This window comes from Mustela erminea, chromosome 1 (genome assembly GCF_009829155.1).
Source record: "Mustela erminea isolate mMusErm1 chromosome 1, mMusErm1.Pri, whole genome shotgun sequence".
Classification (NCBI taxonomy): Eukaryota; Metazoa; Chordata; class Mammalia; order Carnivora; family Mustelidae; genus Mustela; species Mustela erminea.
Window position 1 is genome coordinate 18,899,000 of NC_045614.1, and position 20,674 is coordinate 18,919,673.

The 20,674-nt window shown below is 58.5% G+C and overlaps 4 protein-coding genes across 9 annotated transcripts; 2 read left to right on the plus strand and 2 right to left on the minus strand.

The window, feature by feature from the left end:
• The first annotated feature begins 39 nt into the window (after nt 1–39).
• WDR6 (WD repeat domain 6) lies at nt 40–8,109 on the plus strand. Its single transcript, XM_032319178.1, has 7 exons — nt 40–343; nt 4,057–6,538; nt 6,647–6,730; nt 6,817–6,933; nt 7,046–7,164; nt 7,264–7,862; nt 7,995–8,109. Exons 1-6 carry the CDS (start codon nt 244–246, stop codon nt 7,722–7,724), a joined length of 3,363 nt encoding a protein of 1,120 aa, XP_032175069.1. The 5' UTR covers nt 40–243; the 3' UTR covers nt 7,725–7,862; nt 7,995–8,109.
• On the minus strand, nt 7,926–11,118 carry DALRD3 (DALR anticodon binding domain containing 3). Of its 3 annotated transcripts, none has more exons than XM_032319248.1 (12): nt 10,788–11,116; nt 10,418–10,713; nt 10,039–10,295; nt 9,872–9,951; nt 9,662–9,790; nt 9,239–9,300; nt 9,049–9,110; nt 8,885–8,967; nt 8,624–8,806; nt 8,426–8,539; nt 8,254–8,322; nt 7,926–8,178 (listed from the first exon to the last, which is right to left on the minus strand). In XM_032319248.1, the coding sequence occupies exons 1-12, from the start codon at nt 10,950–10,952 to the stop codon at nt 8,041–8,043; spliced, it is 1,638 nt and encodes a 545-aa protein (XP_032175139.1). In that variant the 5' UTR covers nt 10,953–11,116; the 3' UTR covers nt 7,926–8,040. The 3 variants fall into 3 exon arrangements, with proteins under 3 accessions (XP_032175139.1, XP_032175145.1, XP_032175130.1); XM_032319254.1 differs by having other exon boundaries at nt 7,926–8,160; nt 10,788–11,108; XM_032319239.1 differs by having other exon boundaries at nt 7,926–8,322; nt 10,788–11,118.
• Nucleotides 11,119–13,196: 2,078 nt separating this feature from the next.
• On the plus strand, nt 13,197–15,120 carry NDUFAF3 (NADH:ubiquinone oxidoreductase complex assembly factor 3). Of its 2 annotated transcripts, none has more exons than XM_032319312.1 (5): nt 13,197–14,047; nt 14,147–14,339; nt 14,497–14,563; nt 14,675–14,775; nt 14,855–15,120. In XM_032319312.1, the coding sequence occupies exons 1-5, from the start codon at nt 13,971–13,973 to the stop codon at nt 14,969–14,971; spliced, it is 555 nt and encodes a 184-aa protein (XP_032175203.1). In that variant the 5' UTR covers nt 13,197–13,970; the 3' UTR covers nt 14,972–15,120. The 2 variants fall into 2 exon arrangements, with proteins under 2 accessions (XP_032175203.1, XP_032175213.1); XM_032319322.1 differs by having other exon boundaries at nt 13,959–14,047; nt 14,119–14,339.
• A 591-nt stretch (nt 15,121–15,711) lies between these two features.
• On the minus strand, nt 15,712–20,628 carry IMPDH2 (inosine monophosphate dehydrogenase 2). 3 transcript variants are annotated; one of them, XM_032319266.1, is made up of 15 exons: nt 20,421–20,626; nt 19,927–19,975; nt 19,604–19,705; nt 19,413–19,487; nt 18,884–19,090; nt 18,298–18,385; nt 18,025–18,224; nt 17,850–17,940; nt 17,655–17,750; nt 17,318–17,389; nt 16,514–16,657; nt 16,283–16,427; nt 16,041–16,184; nt 15,877–15,960; nt 15,712–15,777 (listed from the first exon to the last, which is right to left on the minus strand). In XM_032319266.1, the coding sequence occupies exons 1-15, from the start codon at nt 20,516–20,518 to the stop codon at nt 15,756–15,758; spliced, it is 1,617 nt and encodes a 538-aa protein (XP_032175157.1). In that variant the 5' UTR covers nt 20,519–20,626; the 3' UTR covers nt 15,712–15,755. The 3 variants fall into 3 exon arrangements, with proteins under 3 accessions (XP_032175157.1, XP_032175166.1, XP_032175177.1); XM_032319275.1 differs by lacking the exon at nt 17,318–17,389 and having other exon boundaries at nt 20,421–20,624; XM_032319286.1 differs by lacking the exons at nt 15,712–15,777; nt 15,877–15,960 and having other exon boundaries at nt 16,075–16,184; nt 16,270–16,427; nt 20,421–20,628.
• Nucleotides 20,629–20,674: the final 46 nt, after the last annotated feature.

Genomic DNA, 20,674 nt, shown 5'->3' on the forward strand with positions numbered 1-20,674 from the left:
CCCGCGGCTGCGCTTGGCGAGCGTCACGTCAGGGGGAGGGGCGAGGACGGTCTCGCCAATGACGAGCTGGATTTCGTGGGGCGAAGGGTCGTGATTGGACACCGGCCGTGGGCGACCCTGGACTCCGCTACCTGTTGCTAAGGCCGGTGCAGAGCGGCTCTGCTGCGCGCGAGGAAGGCTCGTCTCGCGAGAGCGCTAGCTCCCTTCTTGGCCAAAGGCTGCCGCAGCGGCTCGAGGATCGACATGGACGCTCACGAGGACTACGTCTGGCCGCGGGCAACCTCGGAGCTCATGCTCCTCCCGGTCACGGGTCTGGAGTGCGTGGGGGATCGGCTGCTGGCGGGTGAGGTTTGGTGCGCGCTAGCGGAGAAGAAACCGGGCGCTCTCAGGGGGCGGGACCATCAGAACAAAGGGATGCCCGCAAGGAGGAGGACGGGTGGCGGGATGAAGCCTGACCGAGGTGGGCGGGAGCCCAGGAGATGGCGGGCTGGAGGCCCGGCCGGAGGAGCCCAGGAGACCAAAAAAAAAACAACGATGTGGCTATCGAGTTCCTTCGCAACATGCAGCTGACGTGGAAAAGGCGCTGGGGCCGCGGGAAAATGCGGGAAAACGCAGAGGCTTGGGAGGCGGGGCAGGGAGGGAGGGCGGTGTGTGGCCCCTGCCGGGGGCCAGGAGGGGAGGGTGAGGGTGAGTCCCCCTCAAGGTGGGCGGGTCTGGGGGACGGTCTGTGGTGTGGGCTCTCGGGGGAGGGCGGGGCTTTGGGCTCCCAGGGGCGGGTGAGGCTCCTCCTTGGAAGGTGGGGACTACGAGGATGGGGTAGCGGGAAACCAGGGATGAGACCTTTCTGAGTGGGCCAGTGCTTGGGGAGGCAGACGCTGAGGCGGGTTCTCAGATGGTTGCATTCAGGAGATCGAATGTTGATGGCCTTTAGGGGGAAGTCAGGTCGAGAAGCATAGGCCATCAAAAGCCTGGGACCTGGGGTGCATGGGTGGCTCAGTGGGGTAAGCCTCTGCCTTCGGCTCAGGTCACGATCTCAGGGATCGAGCTACCGCATGGGGCTTTCTGCTCAGCGGGGAGCCTGCTTCCCCTCTCTCTGCTTGATGCTCTGCCTACTTGTGATCTCTCTGTGTCAGATAAATAAATAAATGAAATCTTCAAAAAACAAACAAACAAAAAAACACGAAAGCCTGGGACCTGAAGCAACAGAGCCCTGGAGAGCATCCAGGCCCAAATCGGTGGAGTAGATTTCCTTCTTTTATAGTAAAGCAATCTGTATAGTTCTTTCCTGGAACTTACCAAAGTTACAAAGCCTGGTGACTGATGGTGGTGCTGCTGTTTTTTTAAGGACCCTGAGACAGGGCATTGTCTTCAAGCCTTGAGAGAGCTGCTTCCTATCCTAAGAGGGTGGTTTTGTGTGTGTGGAGGGGTGGCCTCGCTATGGGGGCTCTGGAAGCCCAAGGTGTAGGAACCCGTGGTCGGACACGGGTTGAACTCCTAAGGCTGAGGGAGGGGATAAGTAGGCAGAAACCCAAAGAATCACAAGAATGAGCTAGGAGAAGAGAAGGGGTGAGTTCCTGGCAGAGGGTAGGCATGCCAAAGGCCCTGAGACCGAATTCATTACTTTGGTGGGGGAGGGGGAGAGTTCCTGTGAGGCTGAGCAGGGATAGGGTCTGGGAGAGGAGGCTGGAGAAATGAGCTGTGGCTATACCATTTTATACCTAGATCTGACTTTATGATGTTCGAGAGAGATCTTGTGAAGGGTTTTAAATGGGGAAATGACATGGGAAATGCAGGTTAGAAAGCTCATCAAGTGAATTCCCCTGCTCCTGTGATTTCCAAAGTGACTTTTAAACTGCTTCAATTCTCACATTCCACCCATGTGCATCTGTTCTCTCAGTTTCCAGCCTTCTCTGCTCGTGAGTTCAGGCCCAAGTGCATAGGTGCCTTCAGATTGAAGTCCTGCTGGATGCTCCAGCTGAACAGGGAGAACAGCAGCCGCTCAGATGCTCCAGCCCAAGCATTTCCTTCAGTCCCCAAGCTAGTCTGGTTGATTTTGACTTCATACTTGTAGCATCTGTTTCTCTACCTTACTGCCATCATTGGAGGCCATGGCAGCTTTGGCTCCCGATCGCCTCAGCCGCATTCTCTCAGGCCATCCGTGACCCCTTTGTTTCCTATTCCAAGCACACAACCTAGAGTTCTTGCTCACCTCAGGGCCGTTCAGCTTGCTATCTATTGGCCAAGAAAGGATCACCCATCTCCCTCACGCCTGCTCTTCTCTGGTTACCGCTGATCTCCAGGACATTTGGCAGCATCCCTGGCTTTTATTCCTAGATTCCAGTTAGCATAACTCCCAGTTGTGACAACTAGAAATGTCTCCAGATATTGCCAGATGTCTTCTGGAGGGAAAATCGGTGGAGTAGATTTCCTTCTTTTATAGTAAAGCAATCTGTATAGTTCTTTCCTGGAACTTACCAAAGTTACAACAATGTAGTTACTTGGGTGATACTGTTTAGTGTCTGCCTGATGGCCTGGAGCCGGGGTCTGTGCTCCTCTTACTCACTACTCCAGTGTGTATAGTTCCTTGTCTGGTTTATGATTGATGCTCACCGCCTATCTATTGAAAGATGGAGATTGCAAGCGAAGAAGGGCGTGAGGGGCTGTTAGTGTCATCTAGCTTAACACGTGATAGACACCCTGGACCAAAGTCACTGTGGTGGGGGAGGATTTGAAAAATCTTTAGAAAATGAGCACATGGGACTAGGCAACTGAGAATTTGAGATGTGGGAAGTTGAGCGGAATAAGCGGTGAGCTTCTTGGTTTGGGGATGGGACTGGATAGAGGGTGGTAGTGGTCAGTGGAGCAATCAGTGCAGTGAGGAGCATTGAGAGAGCTTGAAGGTAAGCTAGTAGAGTGAGAGGGACCCACAGGGCAGCCGGAAGGTAGCTAAGGGTCATGGGAGTCGTGGCTGCCAAAGTGGGGGCCACCTCCTGGTTTTTCCTGTCGTTGTTGAACATGCTCACATCTGAGCCGCAAGGAAGAAGCTCTTGGAAATCCAGAGGGGTTCTGCTGTGGCCCCAAGGTGGGAGGATCACCTTTGGGGAACAGCCTTTTCTCTCTCGGGGAGGGAGAGCGGGAAGACTCTGTGTAGAGGTAGATGTGGCTGCAGGTTTGGGACAGAGGCTTCGAGAGTTCCTGCAGGAAGCATGAGAAGTCAGGTGGGATGAGGCAGAAGCAGTGTTTGAGGAAGCCAGGTTTAGCTGAGTGTCTGGAACCCCCTGGTAGGTGTTGGAAAGTCAACACTGAAGTCCAGCTGAAGCCAAAACCAAGGATTTTCCAGGGTTCAAGCCAGCAGGATTGTGTGTTCTAATGCATTCACAGGCTATACTACGTGCCTGAGTTTTTCCTGCCCCCATCTCTTCATGGTTTGGCAGAGTGAGGTTTGTTTTTTTTTTAAGATTTTATTTATTGGGGCACCTGCGTGGCTCAGTGGGTTAAGCTTCTTCCTTCAGCTCAGGTCATGAGCTCAGGGTCCTGGGACGGAGGCTGCATCGGGCTCTCTGCTCAGCCAGAGAGTCTGCTTCCTCCTCTCTCTCTGCCCCTCCTCCCTCTGCCTGTGCTTTCTCTTGCAAATGAATAAATAAAATCTAAGGCAGAGGGAGGAGGGGCAGAGAGAGAGGGACACATGAGCTTCTTACTGAGCAGGGAGCCCTGTGGTCTCAGTCCCAGCACCCTGGGATCAGGACCCAAGCCTAAGGCGGACGCACACTGACTGAGCCACCCAGATGCCCCATTGGGTGAGGTTTTGTTGGTTTTTTTTTTTTTTAATTTTTTGAAGATTTTATTTATTTATTTGACAGAGAGAGATCACAAGTAGGCAGAGAGGCAGGCAGAGAGAGAGGGGAAAGCAGGCTCCCTGCCGAGCAGAGAGCCTGACATGGGACTCAATCCCAGGACTCTGAGATCATGACCAGAGCCGAAGGCAGAGGCTCAACCCACTGAGCCACCCAGGCGCCCCTGGGTGAGGTTCTGATGTGACTCTGTGCTTTTGTCTAGGTGAGGGGCCGGATGTCCTGGTGTACAGCCTGGATTTTGGTGGCCACCTGCGGATGATGAAGCGTGTGCAGAACCTGCTTGGCCACTATCTTATCCATGGGTTCCGGGTGCGACCAGAACCAAATGGAGACCTTGACTTGGAGGCTATGGTGGCTGTGTTTGGGAGCAAGGGACTCCGAATTGTGAAAGTTAGCTGGGGACAGGGCCGCTTCCGGGAGCTCTGGCGTTCTGGCCTGTGGAACATGTCTGACTGGATCTGGGATGCACGTTGGCTTGAGGGCAACGTGGCCTTGGCCCTGGGCCATAACTCGGTAGTGCTGTACGACCCTGTGGTAGGGTGCATGCTGCAGGACGTGCCCTGCACAGACAGGTGCACCCTCTCCTCAGCCTGTCTGATTGGAGATACCTGGAAGGAGCTGACCATAGTGGCAGGTGCAGTTTCCAATCAGCTCCTTGTCTGGTATCCAGCAGCTGCTTTAATAGACAATAAGCCTGTGGCCCCTGACCGACGAGTCAGTGGGCATGTGGGTGTCATCTTCAGCATGTCATACCTGGAAAGCAAGGGCTTGTTGGCCACAGCTTCAGAAGACCGAAGTGTCCGCATCTGGAAGGTGGGTGACCTCCGGGTGCCTGGGGGTCGGGTACAGAATATTGGGCACTGCTTTGGACACAGTGCCCGTGTGTGGCAGGTCAAGCTTCTAGAGAATTACCTTATCAGTGCAGGAGAGGACTGTGTCTGCTTGGTATGGAGCCATGAAGGGGAGATCCTTCAGGCCTTTCGGGGCCACCAGGGTCGTGGGATCCGGGCTGTAGCTGCCCATGAGAGGCAAGCCTGGGTGGTCACCGGAGGTGATGACTCAGGCATCCGTCTGTGGCACCTGGTAGGGCGTGGGTACCCAGGTTCAGGGGTCTCAGCTCTCTGCTTCAAGTCCCGTAGCCGGCCAGGTACCCTCAAGGCTGTGACGCTGGCTGGCTCCTGGCGAGTACTGGCAGTGACTGATACAGGAGCCCTGTATCTCTACGACCTTGAGGTCAAGTGCTGGGAGCAGCTGCTGGAGGACAAGCGCTTCCAGTCCTACTGCCTCCTGGAGGCAGCCCCTGGTCCTGAGGGCTTTGGACTTTGTGCCTTGGCCAATGGGGAGGGTCGTGTCAAGGTGGTCCCCATCAACACTCCAACTGCAGCTGTGGACTTGACCCTGTTCCGTGGGAAAGTGCATAGTCTGAGCTGGGCCCTTCGTGGCTACGAGGAACTTCTGTTGCTGGCATCGGGCCCTGGTGGTGTGGTGGCTTGCCTGGAAATCTCAGCTGCACCCTCTGGCAAAGCCATCTTTGTAAAGGAACGTTGCCGGTACCTGCTGCCTCCCAGCAAGCAGAGATGGCACACATGCAGTGCCTTCTTACCCCCTGGTGACTTCCTAGTGTGTGGGGACCGCCGGGGCTCTGTATTGCTGTTTCCCTCCAGACCAGCTCTGCTCAAGGATCTTGGGGTTGGCGGCAAGGTGGGAGCTATCGCTGGAGCACTTGGAGAAGGTAGTGGCAGTGATGGGGAGGAGACCGCCTCCACCGAGTGGGGCCCTGTGTCCACCCTCCCTTCTCTGCATGGGAAGCAGGGTGTGACATCAGTCACCTGCCATGGTGGCTACGTGTATACCACAGGGCGCGATGGCGCCTACTACCAGCTCTTTGTGCGAGGTGGCCAGCTGCAGCCTGTCCTGAGGCAGAAGTCCTGTCGAGGCATGAACTGGGTGGCTGGGCTCCGCATTATGGCCGACGGGAGTATGGTCATCCTGGGTTTCCACGCCAATGAGTTTGTGGTGTGGAGTCCCCGGTCACACGAAAAGCTGCACATCGTCAACTGTGGTGGAGGGCACCGCTCCTGGGCCTTCTCGGATACCGAGGCGGCTATGGCCTTTGCCTATCTCAAGGACGGGGACATCATGCTCTACCGGGCTCTGGGTGGCTGCACCCGGCCGCACGTGATTCTCCGGGAGAGTCTGCACGGCCGTGAAATCACTTGTGTGAAGCGTGTGGGCACCATCACTCTGGGGCCCGAGTTTGAGGTGCCCGGCTTCATGCAGCCCGACTACCTGGAGCTTGGCAGCGAGGGGCCGGGCCTGACCGACATTGTGATCACGTGCAGTGAGGACACTACTGTCTGTGTCCTGGCACTCCCCACCGTCACTGGCTCGGCCCACGCACTTACAGCAGTGTGTAATCATATCTCGTCTGTGCGTGCCCTGGCTGTGTGGGGCGTTGGTACCCCAGGGGGCCCTCAGGATCCTCGGCCAGGCCTGACTGCTCATGTGGTGTCTGCGGGGGGCCGGGCTGAGATGCACTGCTTCAGCCTCATGGTCACCCCAGACCCTGGCACCCCAAGCCGTCTCGCCTGCCACGTCATGCACCTTTCGTCCCACCGGCTGGATGAGTACTGGGACCGCCAGCGCAGTCGGCACCGGATGGTCAAGGTGGACCCGGAGACCAGGTGATGTGCGCATTGGGAGGTGGGAGCACAGAGTGGTGGCCCGAAGGGCAAGCCCCTTGCCGCTGTTCTCAGGCCTCCCCTAATGGCAGGCCGGTGTTGTCTCTGCAGGTACATGTCCCTCGCTGTGTGTGAACTCGACCGTCCTGGCCTTGGCCCCCTGGTGGCTGCAGCCTGCAGTGATGGCGCAGTGAGGTGAGAGCAGAGGCCCTTGGGTCAAGAGGTGAGGGTTGGAAGGTGTCAGGAATGGGCTCTGAGCTGGGCCACCCTCCGCCCCCCAGGCTCTTCCTTTTGCAGGACTCGGGGCGGCGGCTGCAGCTCTTGGCTGAAACCTTCCACCACAAGCGGTGTGTCCTCAAGGTCCATTCCTTTACGCACGAGGCACCCAATCAGCGACGGTGAGAGGGGCTGCCTGGCGGGCTTACATGGATGCAGGCGGAACAGGGGAGGGGTGTCCCCTGTTGCTCTCCGCCCCCCTCGCTGACCCAGCTGCCTGTCCCTGGCTCCCAGGAGGCTCTTCCTATGCAGCGCCGCCACTGACGGCAACTTGGCCTTTTGGGATCTCACTGCCGTGCTGGACCACGGCTCCACCGCCCTGGAGCCTCCAGCAGACCCTGGGCTTCCCCACCGTGAGTAGCCATTGTGCAGCCATGGCTGTCCCTCCCCACCTCCCACTGCCCTTCGCCCGTGTGGCAGGCTGGGCCCTGACAACCATCTTCTTCCTTCAGGGCTGGGGACCCCCTGCCTGACCCTCCAGGCTCACAGCTGTGGTGTCAACAGCCTGCACACCTTGCCCATACGTGAGGGCCATCTCGTGGCCAGCGGCAGTGAGGATGGCTCCCTCCATGTCTTTGTGCTGGCTGTGGAGACACCGGAGCTGGAGGAGGCTGTGGGGGGTGCTGAGCTGGTGCCCCAGCTGCATGTGCTAGAGGAATACTCCATCCCCTGTGCACACGCTGCCCACGTGACAGGCCTCAAGATCCTAAGCCCAAGCCTCATGGTCTCCGCCTCCATCGACCAGCGGCTGACCTTCTGGCGTCTGGGGCATGGGGAGCCCACCTTCATGAACAGTACCGTGTACCATGTCCCAGATGTGGCAGACATGGACTGCTGGCCTGTAAGCCCTGAGTTTGGCCACCGCTGTGCTCTTGCAGGCCAAGGGCTTGAGGTTTACAACTGGTATGATTAAGGTGTCCCGCGGTGGCCGGCGTGCCGGGCATGGGACCTGCTCGCAGATGGGGTGGAACAGGAGTGACCGTCTGTGCCCATGCCCGGTGTGAAGGGAGGCGGCGGCCGCGGGTTCCTGGCTTCAGAGCAGGAGCTGGAGGTGAGTCAGGGGCCGTTCAGGCCAACCAAAACCATGCCCCACTGCCTACAAACAGGACCAGACTTTGTATAAAACAGAAGCAATTTATTTTGCCTCCACATCTCTAATAAGATCTTGGTATCTTTTTTCCAGGTGATGACTTTTGTAAACATTCCTAGATATCGGGATCTCTGTGGCCTTAGATGTGGTTCAGTGGAGGGAGACCCAGCGTGGCTAGGCCAGCATGGAGCACTTCACGCACAGCCCGCAGAAGCTGGAGACGGGCAAACATTTGACCAAACAGGTGTGATCGAGGCTCCTGGAGGAGAGAAGGGGCCTGCTGGTCTCCTCCTTTGCTGACCTTGCACCCCTGCAAGCTCCCCCCACCCCGCCCCCTGTGCTGTGTACTTACCCCTAGGATGTGTACGCGGTTATAGTATGAGCTGAAATCCATGCTGAGCTGAACCAGGAACTTGCACATCTAGAGACAGAGACTGAGTCACTGGCCGGTCTCTTTGATCTCGTGCCCAGCCCAGAATAAAGCATCAAGCGTGCAGTGTCTGTGCCAGGCTTCTCTGCCTCACCATCTCAGTGTGCGCAGTTGCGTGGAGCCCCGGGGCTGCACACGCCAGGGCTGCGGTCTGGCTCAGCAGCTCTGGGAAGGGGAGCACGCCGTTGAAGAGCAGCAGCCACTCGCCCTGGGGGGTGGGGGTAGAGAAGGGTGCTGGGAGGGGAGGTTCCCAACCTCCTACAGGTGTCTAGCTACCCAGGATGACACTCACCTCATCCTGTAGCAGTGAGAAATCGAGACTGCTCACAGGTGGAAAAGTAGGGTACAGACCTTGTTCCCTGCTGTGCTTGTACCCCTCAAATAGCGTGGCAAGACGGGCACAGTTATACATGACGAAGGTGCCGCTCTTGGTGCCCTTTGTGGAAATGCTGCCGTCGGCCAGGGCCAGGAGGAGCTGAGGAACGGGGGCACAGCTGCAGGCATGACACCGTGTGTTCCACAAGCCCTGATCCTGTCGGGCCCCCGGGCTTACCTGACTCTGTGGAGCTGTGCTGAGCATCTCAAACTTGATGGTGGCTGCAGACAGAACGCTGAAGACCTCTGTCCAAGTTGGGTCTGTGGGAGTTGAGTCAGTCGGTCTGGGCAGACAAGCAGAGGACCCCCCCCCCCCCACCAAACCAGAACCCCTGCACGCACCTTGGCTGAGCTCCCTGCCATGCTTCAGGGCTGCCGCCTTGCACACCTGGGCGTGCCGGAGCCTGCATGAGGAGCAGAGTGAGCCAAGGGTCTGCGGGGGGGCGGGGGGGACCTCCAGGGACAGACGGTCTTCCCTCCACCCCCACCTCAACGACCCTGACTTGGTAGCCTCCCTTCCAGCCTGACTCACTCATAGTACTCGGGGGCCATCAGGGCACTAGCTGCTTTCACTGGGCCACAGACCAGGTGCTTCTGTGAGGGAGAGAGCAGGCGCTTAGCCCAGGTGGCGACACTGCCAGCAGTAAATCTCTCAGAGAACCTAAACCTGGTGTCTGGACTCCCCCAGCCTTTTGCCATCAAGCTCTGGGCCTCGCTCCCAAGCCCACCCCTCAGCGCACAGCCCAGCCTCCCCGAGCTGTTCAGTGTTCTCTGGAAAGCGCCTCCAGACCCCACCTTTTCCCAGGACACTACATGAGCTGGAAGTCCCCACTCACCTAACGTCTCCCTCAAGGCCAAGTGTCCCCTATGGACTCGTGCGCCCCTGTGCCCCTTGATGGATTTGCAAAGGTCCTGGGTTGGTGGAGGGAGGGGGTGCTCCAGCATCCCAACCCACCTGTGTGTGAGGAGCCTGCTCATCCAGCTTCCACCAGAGCAAGTCCAACTTCTGTTGCTGGAACTCCTCCTCACAGCTCACCACGTGTAGGGCCATGCAGCCGTCAGCATCAGCGTCTGGGGCCGTGGCCTACAGGGTAGGAGGACGGTCACTGGGCGGGCACAAGGCGCAGCTTGCCAGAGGCCTACAGGGTGGGCGTCAGTCACTAACCAGGCCCGGAGGGCCGTCCCCAGGCCAGTGGCGGACAGCTGCCTGCAGCTCTGCCAGCACGGAAAGCAGATCCTCGGTCACTGCAGACAGAGCACAGGGTCGTTGAGGCTGGCCAGGAGAACACGGTCCCCATCTTCCCAATGACCCTGAGAAGCTCCAGCTCCTACCCAGACACTTGTCCACGTTGGGGTCATAGCCAGCTGCGCATCCCCGCTCTCGCATCACCTCCTTCAGGCACACTGTGCCCAGGACGCCAGGGGGCAAGGCTCCTCCATCGGGGGCGGGGCTAAGCTCTGCCAGCGGGAGGTTCCTCAGGGCTCCGGTGGCGGCTTTCTCGGAGGCAGCGGGCCAGTCCACGCGCAGTTGCTGCAGGAAGGTCCGCATGTGCGGGTCCCGCACGGCGGGTACCAGCCGCACACTCGCCCTGGGAAACGAGGACGGCCGTCTCAGCCCGAGCGACCGGCGCAGCTCCACCCCCTTCCCTCCCGCAGCGGCTCTAGGCCCAGGTCGCCACCCCGGCGGGTTCTGGCCTCGCGGCGCGCTCACCCATGAGCGCGCAGAGCTCGCGCCAAATGATCGGCCACGAGCACGGCGCGCAGCTGGCTCAAGCGGAGCGCGCCAGGGGCGCCGCGCAGCGCCGGGCAGTGCAGGAGGACGCGCGGGCCGGGCGCGGCGGGCGCGGCGGGCGCGGCATAGGCGGTCACCGCGCCGAGCACGCGCTCGAAGACGGCGGGCCGCTGCAGCTGGAGTGCCAGACCCGCGGGCGTCAGCTCGCAGCGCAGCACCGGGGCCACGCCGGGGCCTTGCAAGCCGGCGACCGCACGGACCACATGCTCGGGCACCTGCGGGAGGAAGGGCGGTGAGGCGGGCTGCGACGCTGCCACTGGCCGCACATCCCCGCCCCGCTGGCGCCCACCTGTCCATCCCCGAAGCGCGCTTGCAGCGCGGGCCGCGGCGCCAGGAAGTCTCGGGCGCGCAGGTGGCGGGCACGCGTCTCCTTAAACCACACGGGCTCGCCAGGTCCCAGGGCCGTGTTGAGGGCCCCTAGCGTTTCTCCGACCCCCAGGCGCCCTGTCGCCATGGCGACCGGAAGGAGCCGGCGGAACCGGAAGCCAAGCGTCTGGAGGCCGAGCTTCCGGGAGGGCAGACTGGCTGGGGCGCATATCTTGTGGAGGAGATACCTGAGCGGACAGGTGCGCTGCAGGGAACCGTGGAGGCCGCTTTCGACCTTCGGCCCCAGCAGTCCCTCTGCGTGGCCCGCCTGCCGGGCCCCGGCCCCACGAGGTCCGCCTTAGGCCTAGAGTTCCGTCGTCGTCACCGGCATTAGCAGCCAGGGAAAGGATCCTCGCTACCGGGTGGGACCCAGACCCGACTCTTTAGCTCATCGAAATCTTACCTATTTGTGATAACGTTTCATTCCCCACATTTGACACTTGATCAGACGTCAAAAGTTCCAAGTGAATTGTCATCGGAATAGGGAACCTAGCATTAAAGCCATTTTCACGACCTCCTTAAAAAAAAAAAAAATCTCGTTTTGAAGGAATCTGTGTTCTGCGCCTTCAGGTTATTTACAACCATTTCCTCCTTTGTGATTTGGGTCGTCTTTACTCCCGATAAATGCGTACTCTGGTAGAATTTCTTCTCTTGATTTTTGTGGAATTAGAACCATCACGATACTTTGCAGAATTACCAGTTTTTAATGCTTTTCTTTTAACCTTGTGTACATTATCAGGGATACTCTGGCCCGGTTTAGGTAACGAGCCATTGTAGGCAAAATAAACAACGTGACCATAAGACCCAGCTAAAAGACTGCTCTCAGTTGGGAGTATCCCACTGCACTACAGAGAGAAAGCTCTTTCCTCTGTCCCATGAGGGCTCGTTTTCACTTCAATGTAACTTAAATCCCCTTTTCCTCTATTTTCTTTAATGGAGATCAAACCTGACACAGCACAGAGCAGAGTGCAGGAAACCCATAATTACTGCTCTGGAGTAGTGAGAGTGCCCAGAGTTCAGAAAGGAGAGGGATCCTAAGGGCAGGAATTCTGGCAAGACCCTTTCTGGGGCAGGCCTGCAAGGGCCCTGCTGGGATCGCCGAAAGAGCACTGGGCGGACACGACATTCCCGATGGCTTCTTGGGTGCCCACTCAACGGGAGTGATCGTGTCATTCCAAAGCGCTTTCCATTCCACAGTCGCATGACCCAGGGACAGCTGCTAACAGGGCTGGGGGCTGGAGGCCAAGCTGGGGACTTCAGCTACTCTAAGTACACGAAGACGGTTGGTGTGGGTTTTCCCCAGGAAGTGAAAGGCTATCTATAGCGAGCTGCGGGCTGGGGTGGCCCTCCTCTGTGGGACTCACCGCCATTGCAGCCCTGTCCAAAGGCCCTGAGACCAACCTCCCTTGTCAATGTTACTCCAGGTTCCAGAGATGACTACAAACCTCGCTCTCCGATGTCTATGCCCACCACTTCCAACCTGAGAGCGCATCTGAGACAGGGGCGAAGACCAGAGCGACCCAAATAAAGTATGTCTGGGGGTCAGGGGCTGGCCCACCCCATCGAGGCCAGGACGCTGCTCTGGCAGGAGAGCAGGGAACGAAATCCAAGCGCAGCTGGAATGCTCTGGAGACAACAGCTGCTTTTGGGATTCCGTTGCCCGCTGTCCAGCCGTGGGCGGGGGGGCGGGAGATAACCTCGGGAGGATGGTGGTCCCTTACCCTGGGGCCAGATCAGGAACCACCCCGCCCCCCATTCCCAGTACCAGAAGACTGACCTAGGAGTGGGCGGTAAAGCCGAGTGTAGTGGGAACGAGGCGCTCACCTGGGCCCCTAAACAATAGGAAGATTGGTAGGGGCCTCCCCTGGGACCGGTCCCGATCCGGATTAAATCCGCAGGGTGGGATTATTCCTGTTGGTCTCAGGAAGCCAGGCCACCCGTGCGGTGACGATAGCGGGGAGGGCTTCGGGATCGGCCAAAAGAGAAGCTCCCCCGTGGGGCCGGAGAGGAAGTAAACCCGCGCACCCGCCTCGGGGACACCCCCGTACCCAGGGCCCTTCGTCCCGTGACTCTGCCAGCGCCCGGAGCGCTGGCTGGGTGGGTGGGGGGTGCCCAATGGCGGCGACGGGACCCCCGGGAATCCATTGCGAACGTCCTCCGCCGTGCCGAACCTCCCTCCCGGCCCAGTGGGCAGCAGACGCGTCAACGTTCCCTTTAGGCCACGACACGGTGGGGGCGCGGAGATCCCCGAAAGCCGCGCGGGCACCAGCGACTGTCGCGCCCGTAGGCCCTCTGATTCGGCTCAAGACGGGGGGGGGGGGGTCGGGGAATTCTCGGGCCGCGAGCATGGTGAGCGACGACAGGGCGATGCTCCAGCCGCTGTCTAGTTCAATAGCTGGTACCGTTCGGCCGGGTCGATCCCACCCGAAGAGCCACAATCATCCGACAGCGGCGTCCCCTTCCGCTTGCTCGGGCCGCAGACTCGGAGCCATTTTAAGGAGAAACCACTCAGCCACGCCCCCTCGCCCTCCCGACAAGCCAATCCACGCGCAGCCACGCCCCGGGAGACGCGCGGCGACGACGCCAACGGTCGCGCGGGCGACGGTTGGGGAGGGGCGTGATTCGCGGAAAAGCAAGGGAAACCTGAGCCTGCTGCCCCGCCCTGGGAACCCGACGCCCTAAAGCCTGGGATTAGGGGTTTGGAGGCTGGCTCCACGCCCTGGCCAGGTGTGCGGGACTCGACCAGGTGCGCCGCCGCCCCGCCCCAGGCCCCGGGAGCCCTGCGTAATGGCTGAGAGCCGGGGACTAGGCTGCGGCGGGGGCCCAGGCCGCTCTCTGAGGCCGGCCACGCCACCAGGTGTCTGGCTCCCCCAGGACGGTCTGCGGGGGCCCGGGGCGGGGCGGGCGGCAGGTGCAGACACCGGAGCCCCGCTAGGGGACGGGCCCTCCTGGGACAATTGGCACCGGCCGGTCCATCAAAATCCCGCGCTGGGGCAGCCGGCCTGCGCGGTGCCCTCCGGCACCTAGGGGGCGCTGTGGGCGCGCTGCGGAAGGTTCCGCCACGACCCCCTGACCCGGCGCCGACATCCCCGCACGCCGGTCAGCCATGGTAGCCGCGTTTCTGCTTCGCGGCCTGTGCGGAGCGCGAGCCGTGCTACGCTGTTCCCCTGCGGAGCTGCTGAGGTGAGCCCGGGCCCAGCGTCCCCGATCCCCGCCCCCACGGCCATTGATCCCGGCCCGGCTCCTCCTGGCAGGTTAGAGCCCGAGCACACTCCTCCGCAGGGCCCCACGGCGAGGGCACCGGCTCACGCCGGCGGACGACGAGCTGTATGAGCGGACGCGCATCTCTCTGCTGCAGCGCGAGTCCCCGCAGATCATGTATATCGACAGCTACAGCAGCCGCGGCTTCATGGTCAACGGAAATCGCGTGCTTGGGCCCTGCGCGCTGCTCCCGCAGTCGGTGGTGCAGTGGAACGTGAGCAGTGAGGCAGCGGAGGGCCGGAGTCCCGGGCCTGCCCCCCCGATTCTGTCCCTCGCGGACTTGGGCTTTTCCGTTGCTCGTTTGGGGCGCAGGTAAGGGCTCTGTGGGGAAAACCGCGCGAGCTTGTTTAACTTGTCTCCTCCCAACACAGGTAGGAAGTCACCGGGACATCACTGAAGAAAGCTTCTCTCTCTTCTGGTTGCTGGAGCCCCGAATAGGTACTGGAGAAGGGGAGGGCTGAGGTGCTTCCAGCCCTGGAAAGCCAAAAGCCACCCGCCCCAGCCTCCGCACAGAGCTGCCGGAGGCTAGCCCACGCCATCTTTCCCTAGAGATTGTGGTGGTGGGCACCGGAGACCGGACCGAACGGCTGCAACCCCAGGTGCTGCAAGCCCTGAGGCAGCGGGGCATCGCTGTGGAAGTGCAGGACACGGTAAGGTCCGCCCCTCGGGAGCGTGGAGCGGGACCCAGGCCTCGCCCTCGCCAGGCTGATGCAGGCTTTCTCTTTGCAGCCCAATGCCTGTGCCACTTTCAACTTCCTGTGTCATGAAGGCCGAGTAACAGGAGCTGCTCTTATCCCTCCACCCAGAGGGACGGCGCTCACATCCTTAGAACGAGCTGCAGAATGAACTGCCAGGAATTGACCTGACCTGTCCAGGAGGGCCCTGGCACTTTTTGCAGAGCGCAGGAGTTTCCAGCGCTTTCATTAGCCCTTCCTCTTTGGCACTGTAACACCTCTTTCTTGCCAGCAAATTAATAATTTAATCCACTTTTACCATTTTGTATTAGGTGTGTTGCTGGTCAGGAGCTGCTGCTGGCTCAGTGGGCTCCTGTGTGGGTGTGTTTGTGTGTGTGAAGAAACCAGGGGATCCTCTTTTTATGCAGACTGCTTAGCTTCTCAGAGGCAGGAGGCAGTCCAGGCACCTGCTCCAAACTGCAGATCAATGTATTTGCTCACATATACCTCCGAGAGGACCTCAGTGCTTTCTCCACAAGATCCTCTAACTCACGTTAGAATATGTATGTGGGTCTCAACCTGGTCCCTGTGGCCAAGCAGGAGGCCCTGTGGGTGCCAGTCCAAAGCCCCCAAGGACTATTCCATGACCTGTCCTAAGCAGCCACAATGTGAGACTGAACCCTTGTGAGCCAGGGTTGGCTAGACCCGGCCAGACTCCCTTGTGAGCTGCCACAGGAGGGACTTGATGAATTTAGAATTAGTACCTCCTTCCAGATCTGAGGAATAGCTTGACCTCAGGGTCTGAGGCTTTCTCTACAAATGAGTGTCATGTTTGTTGTATGTATCTGTGATAGTGGCCACCACACCTGCCTGTTGACCTCAAAGATTGAGCACCACTTTTTTTTTTTTTTCCCAAACTTTTATTGAAAAACTGAGGGGGTATGCTGTATCCCTTTTCAGAAAAGCCTCTTCTCATACCTGTAAGCAGAACAACCAGCTTTGAGGTGGGGTCAGGAGGAAGGAGGCACGGCAGAAACCTCTGCCCCAAGGGTGGATGGGTACAGAAGGGTCACTTACGAATGGAGGCTGTGAACACCTCCTTCCACCTGAGCTGAAGATGTTCTCTTCTCAAACTTGAGTTCTCCAGAATACATCATGGCTCTGAAGAAGGGCAAATGTCTGATGTAGGTACCTGGCCCTCAACTAGCTCCTCCACCCATGTCCCGGCTCCCCAGGCTTACCGGACTTGAGTCAAACTCTTGGCACCAATGTCCTGGCAGGAGTGCTGGATGCCAGCGATCAGGTACGGCACAAATTTGTGGATGGACCCTTTGTCCTGCACAGCCCCAGAGACCCCCTGGGCCACTTTGATTTTATCAGCTTCACTGTAGGGAAAGGTAAGGCAACATAGGCAAGTTCAAAGCATGGATGAGCGTATCAGTAGAAGGCTATCAGTACGGGGTAACTGACCTTCCTGTCCCACCTGAAATATCGGTTCTGGCTGCTGAGGTGCTTGTCCATGGCATCAAGAGAACCCATACCACGGTATTTCTTTAGCCGGATCCCATCAGAGAAGAAGTACTCGCCAGGGGCCTCAGTGGTAGCAGCCAGGAGGGAGCCCATCATGACTATGGACAAATGGGTGTGATGGGAACAGACCCTGAGTGGCAATGGGGAAGGAATCCCACCAGACTCCCTGGGTGTCGGGCCTCACCTGTGGAGGCCCCAAGGGCCAAGGCTTTGGCAATATGGCCCACATTTTGGATTCCTCCATCAGCAATAACAGGAACACCGAAGCGCCGTGCATATTCTGACACCTTGTACACTGCTGTTGCTTGGGGCCGCCCGCAGGCCAACACTGTTGAGAAATGGAGGAACAGATGGGTGGGTGGAGTTAGTGGGGACACGCAATGGGACCTGGGCCATAACTCTGCACCCAGGAGTGTTCTGCTACACCTGCATCAGGACTACAGCCCAGCTGAGATTCCTGTCTGGAATGGCTGCTGCCCCATCTGCCTTCAACAGTTTTAAACAGCTGTGACAGCCTCCACTCAACCCTGTGTGTGCACGTGCATGTGTGCATGGCCCAGGGCAGCCTCAGGCACATGCAGTCAGCAGCCGGGAGAAGCCCCACCCAACTGATATCAAGTGGGGGTTGGGGGTCACCGTGCAGTTAGTATCCAGAGGCCCATCCCTTCCTCCCAGCGGGGTTGGCAGCTCAGGCAACATAAGGGGAGTGGTCATGTGGAAGGAAGAGTGGCCTTGTTGGTCCTTGAGCTGTGCCTACTGTAGGAAATGTGGGCCAACTAGGGCCTACCTGGGAAGGGGGTCCTGCCCTACAAGCACCCCAGGAAAAGGAAGGAGCTGTGTTCTCCAGCAGCCCCCAAAACCATGGTCTGTCATTCAGTTTGCCCTGCCCACCCATCAGCACCACAAACCCCGGGAGCTACAGCTACAGTCAACCAAGCAGCCGGGCAGTGGGCAGCTGGGCCGGGCCAGTGGGCCGGGCTGGACTTACTATAGCAACCCTTGACAGTAGAAGGGCATTTGGGGCTGTGGGACTTTATGTCTGGAGGGATCTTGGGAGCCACTAAATAAAACAAACAGACCAGAGTTTAGAGAGGGTGCAGAGCAGGAGCAAGGAGGCCAGGCTAGGCAGGGGGGAAGTGGCAGGTGAGGAATGACGAACTCGTCTTCCAGCATGTCACCCATCCAAGGGGCCTGTTTGGCCCTGGGACTGCCCCTACTGGAGGATTCAGTATAGTTCCCACGGGAGCGCTTGGCTCCAGGCCATATGGGGCTAAGGGCCCTGCTGACATCAGGGTCTCTGAGGGCCCCGCCAAAGCATTTCCTACCTTCCTGGGTGATGCAGATGGAGCCACTGCCCATGCCCACCCGCAGGGCATCTACACCAGCATCAATGAGGTTCTTGGCCTGAGCAGCCGTGACCACTATAGTGAAGAACAGGGAAAGGCTGTGTGAAGGTCTGAGGGGGAGCCTAGTTCCCCTAACTCTTGCCCCACACACTTTGGTGCCCAGTCTTGCCTCACCATTGCCTCCAATAACTTGGAGAGAGGGATATTTCTCCTTGATGTACTTGATCATGTTGATCTGGAAGATGGAGTTTCCTTGGGAAGAGTCCTGGGACCAGGAGAAAGTCCCAGTGAGATGTACTGGTATGAAGGCTGTCCCTACCACCCCACCCTGCCTGTGCAAAGTGCTTACCAAAACCACTACGTCCACACCAGCCTGAGCTAGCAAATCCAGCCGATACTTGTCATCTTCATGAGTGCCAATGGCCGCTCCGCACAGCAGCTGCTTCTTGGCGTCTTTGGAGGCCAGTGGGTAATCCCGGTTCTTCTTCAGGTCTGTCCGGGCAATGATGGCTACCAGCTCATCGTCTTCATTTACAATGGGTAACTTTCCTGAGAGTAGGGAAGGTACATAAATCAGAACCCTGGTCTTCGGTTCCAGAACCCTCCCGTCTCTAGAACTCACCCTTCTTGCTGCGCTGCAGAATTTCATTTGCTTCCTTCAGTGTGATGCCTGCAGGGGCGACCACCAAGTCTTCTCTCTTCGTCATGATCTAGCAGTGAGGGGAGCTGTGAGAAGGGCCCAGAGACCAGACCTCCCAATACACCCCGCCCAGACTCAGGGGTGAGGTTCTACAGACCACCACCAGCACACACCTGTACCCAAACCACCCTCCTCAAATGAACCCAACAGCCAGTGCAGCAGTAATAGTGGCATGGATGAAAACTGAGTAGGAAGGACGTGGTACACAGAACATGCTGTAATGTTACATAGTGGAGGGCTCTGCCGAGGAGGCTGAAGTTGGTCCTTGAGCACTGCCCCCACCTTGGGAGTGGCAACACAGCATACATGCTGGCAAACACTTGTGCACAATGAGAGCATTTGGTGGGAAAGAGATGCAGGAACCCCACGAAGGGGTCAGAGACTAGGCTGGGCATTCATTGATCTTTCCTGGACAGCAGAGACCCCCAGAAATGCCATTCAGGCAACAGAAACCGCACCTTAAGCCTTGGCTGCCAGAGATTGGGTTTGCATTGTCAATAGCACCCACCTCTTCCAAAAACCGGTCGTGCTCTTCCTCCTTGAGAAAATCTATGTCCCTCGAGGAAATGATGCCCACCAAGCGGCTCCCCATCCGGCCCGTGTCAGTGATTGGGATACCACAGAATCCATGCCGGGCTTTGGCTTCAAACACATCCCGCACTCGATCCTTGGGGCTGAGGACCACAGGATCCGTAATGAATCCCTGCTCATATTTCTGGAAGGGATGGTGAGAAAGAACATTGCTGAACCATCTTTATCAGTCTGAAGCCTGGGGTCTGTGCCAACTCCCCCTCTGGCAAGTACCACAGGACCAAATCACAATTCAAACCCAGGGATAGTAAACATGGGTGGGCTCTAGGTTCTATCCACCTGGTCCTCTTGTCTTAGGACACAGGGTCTCGTGCTCTTCTCAGGAATTGAACCCCCAAGTGGGGAAAAAGGGATCCTAAATTAGGAGAACAAATCCCCCACTTCCACCCCACTCCACCTCAGTGCAATTCCCAGGAGTTCTTGACCACGATCCTTGCCCTTCTGACCTTCACTTTCCGAACTTCATTGGCTTGGAACTCAGGTGTACAGTTGTGGTGGATGAAGCCAATACCACCTGTAAGCTGCATGATAAACAGAAGACAGCGAAAAAGTGACAAGGAGCAGCATGACTATGTGTGTCTTTGGGGAAGAGTGTGAGTGAGGTCCCTCCTTTTGTCCTTACGCCCACGATGCTCACCGCCATTGCTATGGCCATGCCGGCCTCTGTCACTGTGTCCATGGGTGAGGAAACCAGTGGGGTCTTCAGAGTGATTTTTTTGGTCAGAGCAGAAGTCAGGTCCTGAGGAAATACGGCCAGCTAATGTGGGAAAGCACCTCATAAAAGCCTCAGGGTGGTGTCAGGTCCCCCATAAAACAGGTGCCCTGTATGACCTGCATGTCAATCAGACTATTCCATAGAATCCACCCCCAAGCCCAATCTGCTGTGGTAGCAGAGAGACAGGGAAGAGAAGTATCTTACCCAACCTTGATGCTCAGGACCCCAATTCTGGCCATACTCACCACCTGGTCTGCGGTGAAGTCGATGTACCCAGGGAGAATGAGAAAGTCACTACGGGGGAGGGGAGCGAATTTGGATTAAGGCTCAGGCTTAAGGGGGCCCGAGATTCCATCCCCGCAAATCATGTCATAGGGCATTTGGGCGTAGAGGGCACTGACCCAGCCCTTGTCACAGGCAGGGCAGACAAATCACAAGGTGGAGATGAAGACGGGACCTTTTCTGCCACCTAGCTGTCATCAGCGACCCTGGCACCCTGACAACTCCATGTGCTGAAGAGAATGGAGCTTCTAGCTTGAAATCTCAAGCACTGCCAAGATGCCTCCTCCATCCCGCCCCACTTCAGATCTATCAAACGGAGCCCCAGAGATGGGTGGGGGATTCTCCGGAACCTGTCTCCCAAGCCCAGGTCCAAGCGGGCTCAGTGGAAAACCCCGCCCGGCCTCCCAATCCAGCGCGCCGCCCCTCTTCTCCCCAGGTGAGCCCGCTAGCCCCGCACTTGTAGGTGAGGCCGTCCCCGCAGTTGAACAGCTGCTGTGCCGTGAGCCCGTCGTCTGGCACGTAGGACGTGCCCCCGCTAATCAAGTAGTCGGCCATGGCCAGTGCCGGGCAAAGCCGCGTGTGCCCGAAGACCGCGCCGCAGAGGCCTCAGCCGTCCGGGCCGCGCCAATATAAACCCGCCGCTATCGTCATTGCGCCCTACGCGTCACTGACGTCAGGACGTAGCACGAGCAGGCGGAGCCCGCGCACCTC

Bases quoted from the DNA above. Each gene is read 5' to 3' on its own strand.
- WDR6 (XM_032319178.1), top strand. From the start codon at position 244: ATGGACGCTCACGAGGACTACGTCTGGCCGCGGGCAACCTCGGAGCTC. The intron at 344-4,056 runs GTGAGGTTTGGT...GCTTTTGTCTAG, and splicing joins GGGGGATCGGCTGCTGGCGG to GTGAGGGGCCGGATGTCCTG. The intron at 7,165-7,263 runs GTGAGTAGCCAT...TTCTTCCTTCAG, and splicing joins AGACCCTGGGCTTCCCCACC to GGCTGGGGACCCCCTGCCTG.
- DALRD3 (XM_032319239.1), bottom strand. From the start codon at position 10,952: ATGGCGACAGGGCGCCTGGGGGTCGGAGAAACGCTAGGGGCCCTCAAC. The intron at 9,111-9,238 runs GTGAGTCAGGCT...CTCCTCATGCAG, and splicing joins ATGGCCCCCGAGTACTATGA to GCTCCGGCACGCCCAGGTGT. The intron at 8,807-8,884 runs GTAAGCCCGGGG...CCCGTTCCTCAG, and splicing joins GCACAGCTCCACAGAGTCAG to CTCCTCCTGGCCCTGGCCGA.
- NDUFAF3 (XM_032319312.1), top strand. From the start codon at position 13,971: ATGGTAGCCGCGTTTCTGCTTCGCGGCCTGTGCGGAGCGCGAGCCGTG. The intron at 14,048-14,146 runs GTGAGCCCGGGC...ACTCCTCCGCAG, and splicing joins TCCCCTGCGGAGCTGCTGAG to GGCCCCACGGCGAGGGCACC. The intron at 14,776-14,854 runs GTAAGGTCCGCC...TTCTCTTTGCAG, and splicing joins CTGTGGAAGTGCAGGACACG to CCCAATGCCTGTGCCACTTT.
- IMPDH2 (XM_032319266.1), bottom strand. From the start codon at position 20,518: ATGGCCGACTACTTGATTAGCGGGGGCACGTCCTACGTGCCAGACGAC. The intron at 19,976-20,420 runs GTGCGGGGCTAG...CCTCCCCCGTAG, and splicing joins GGGGACGGCCTCACCTACAA to TGACTTTCTCATTCTCCCTG. The intron at 16,185-16,282 runs GTGGGACAGGAA...CTTTCCCTACAG, and splicing joins AGCCAGAACCGATATTTCAG to TGAAGCTGATAAAATCAAAG.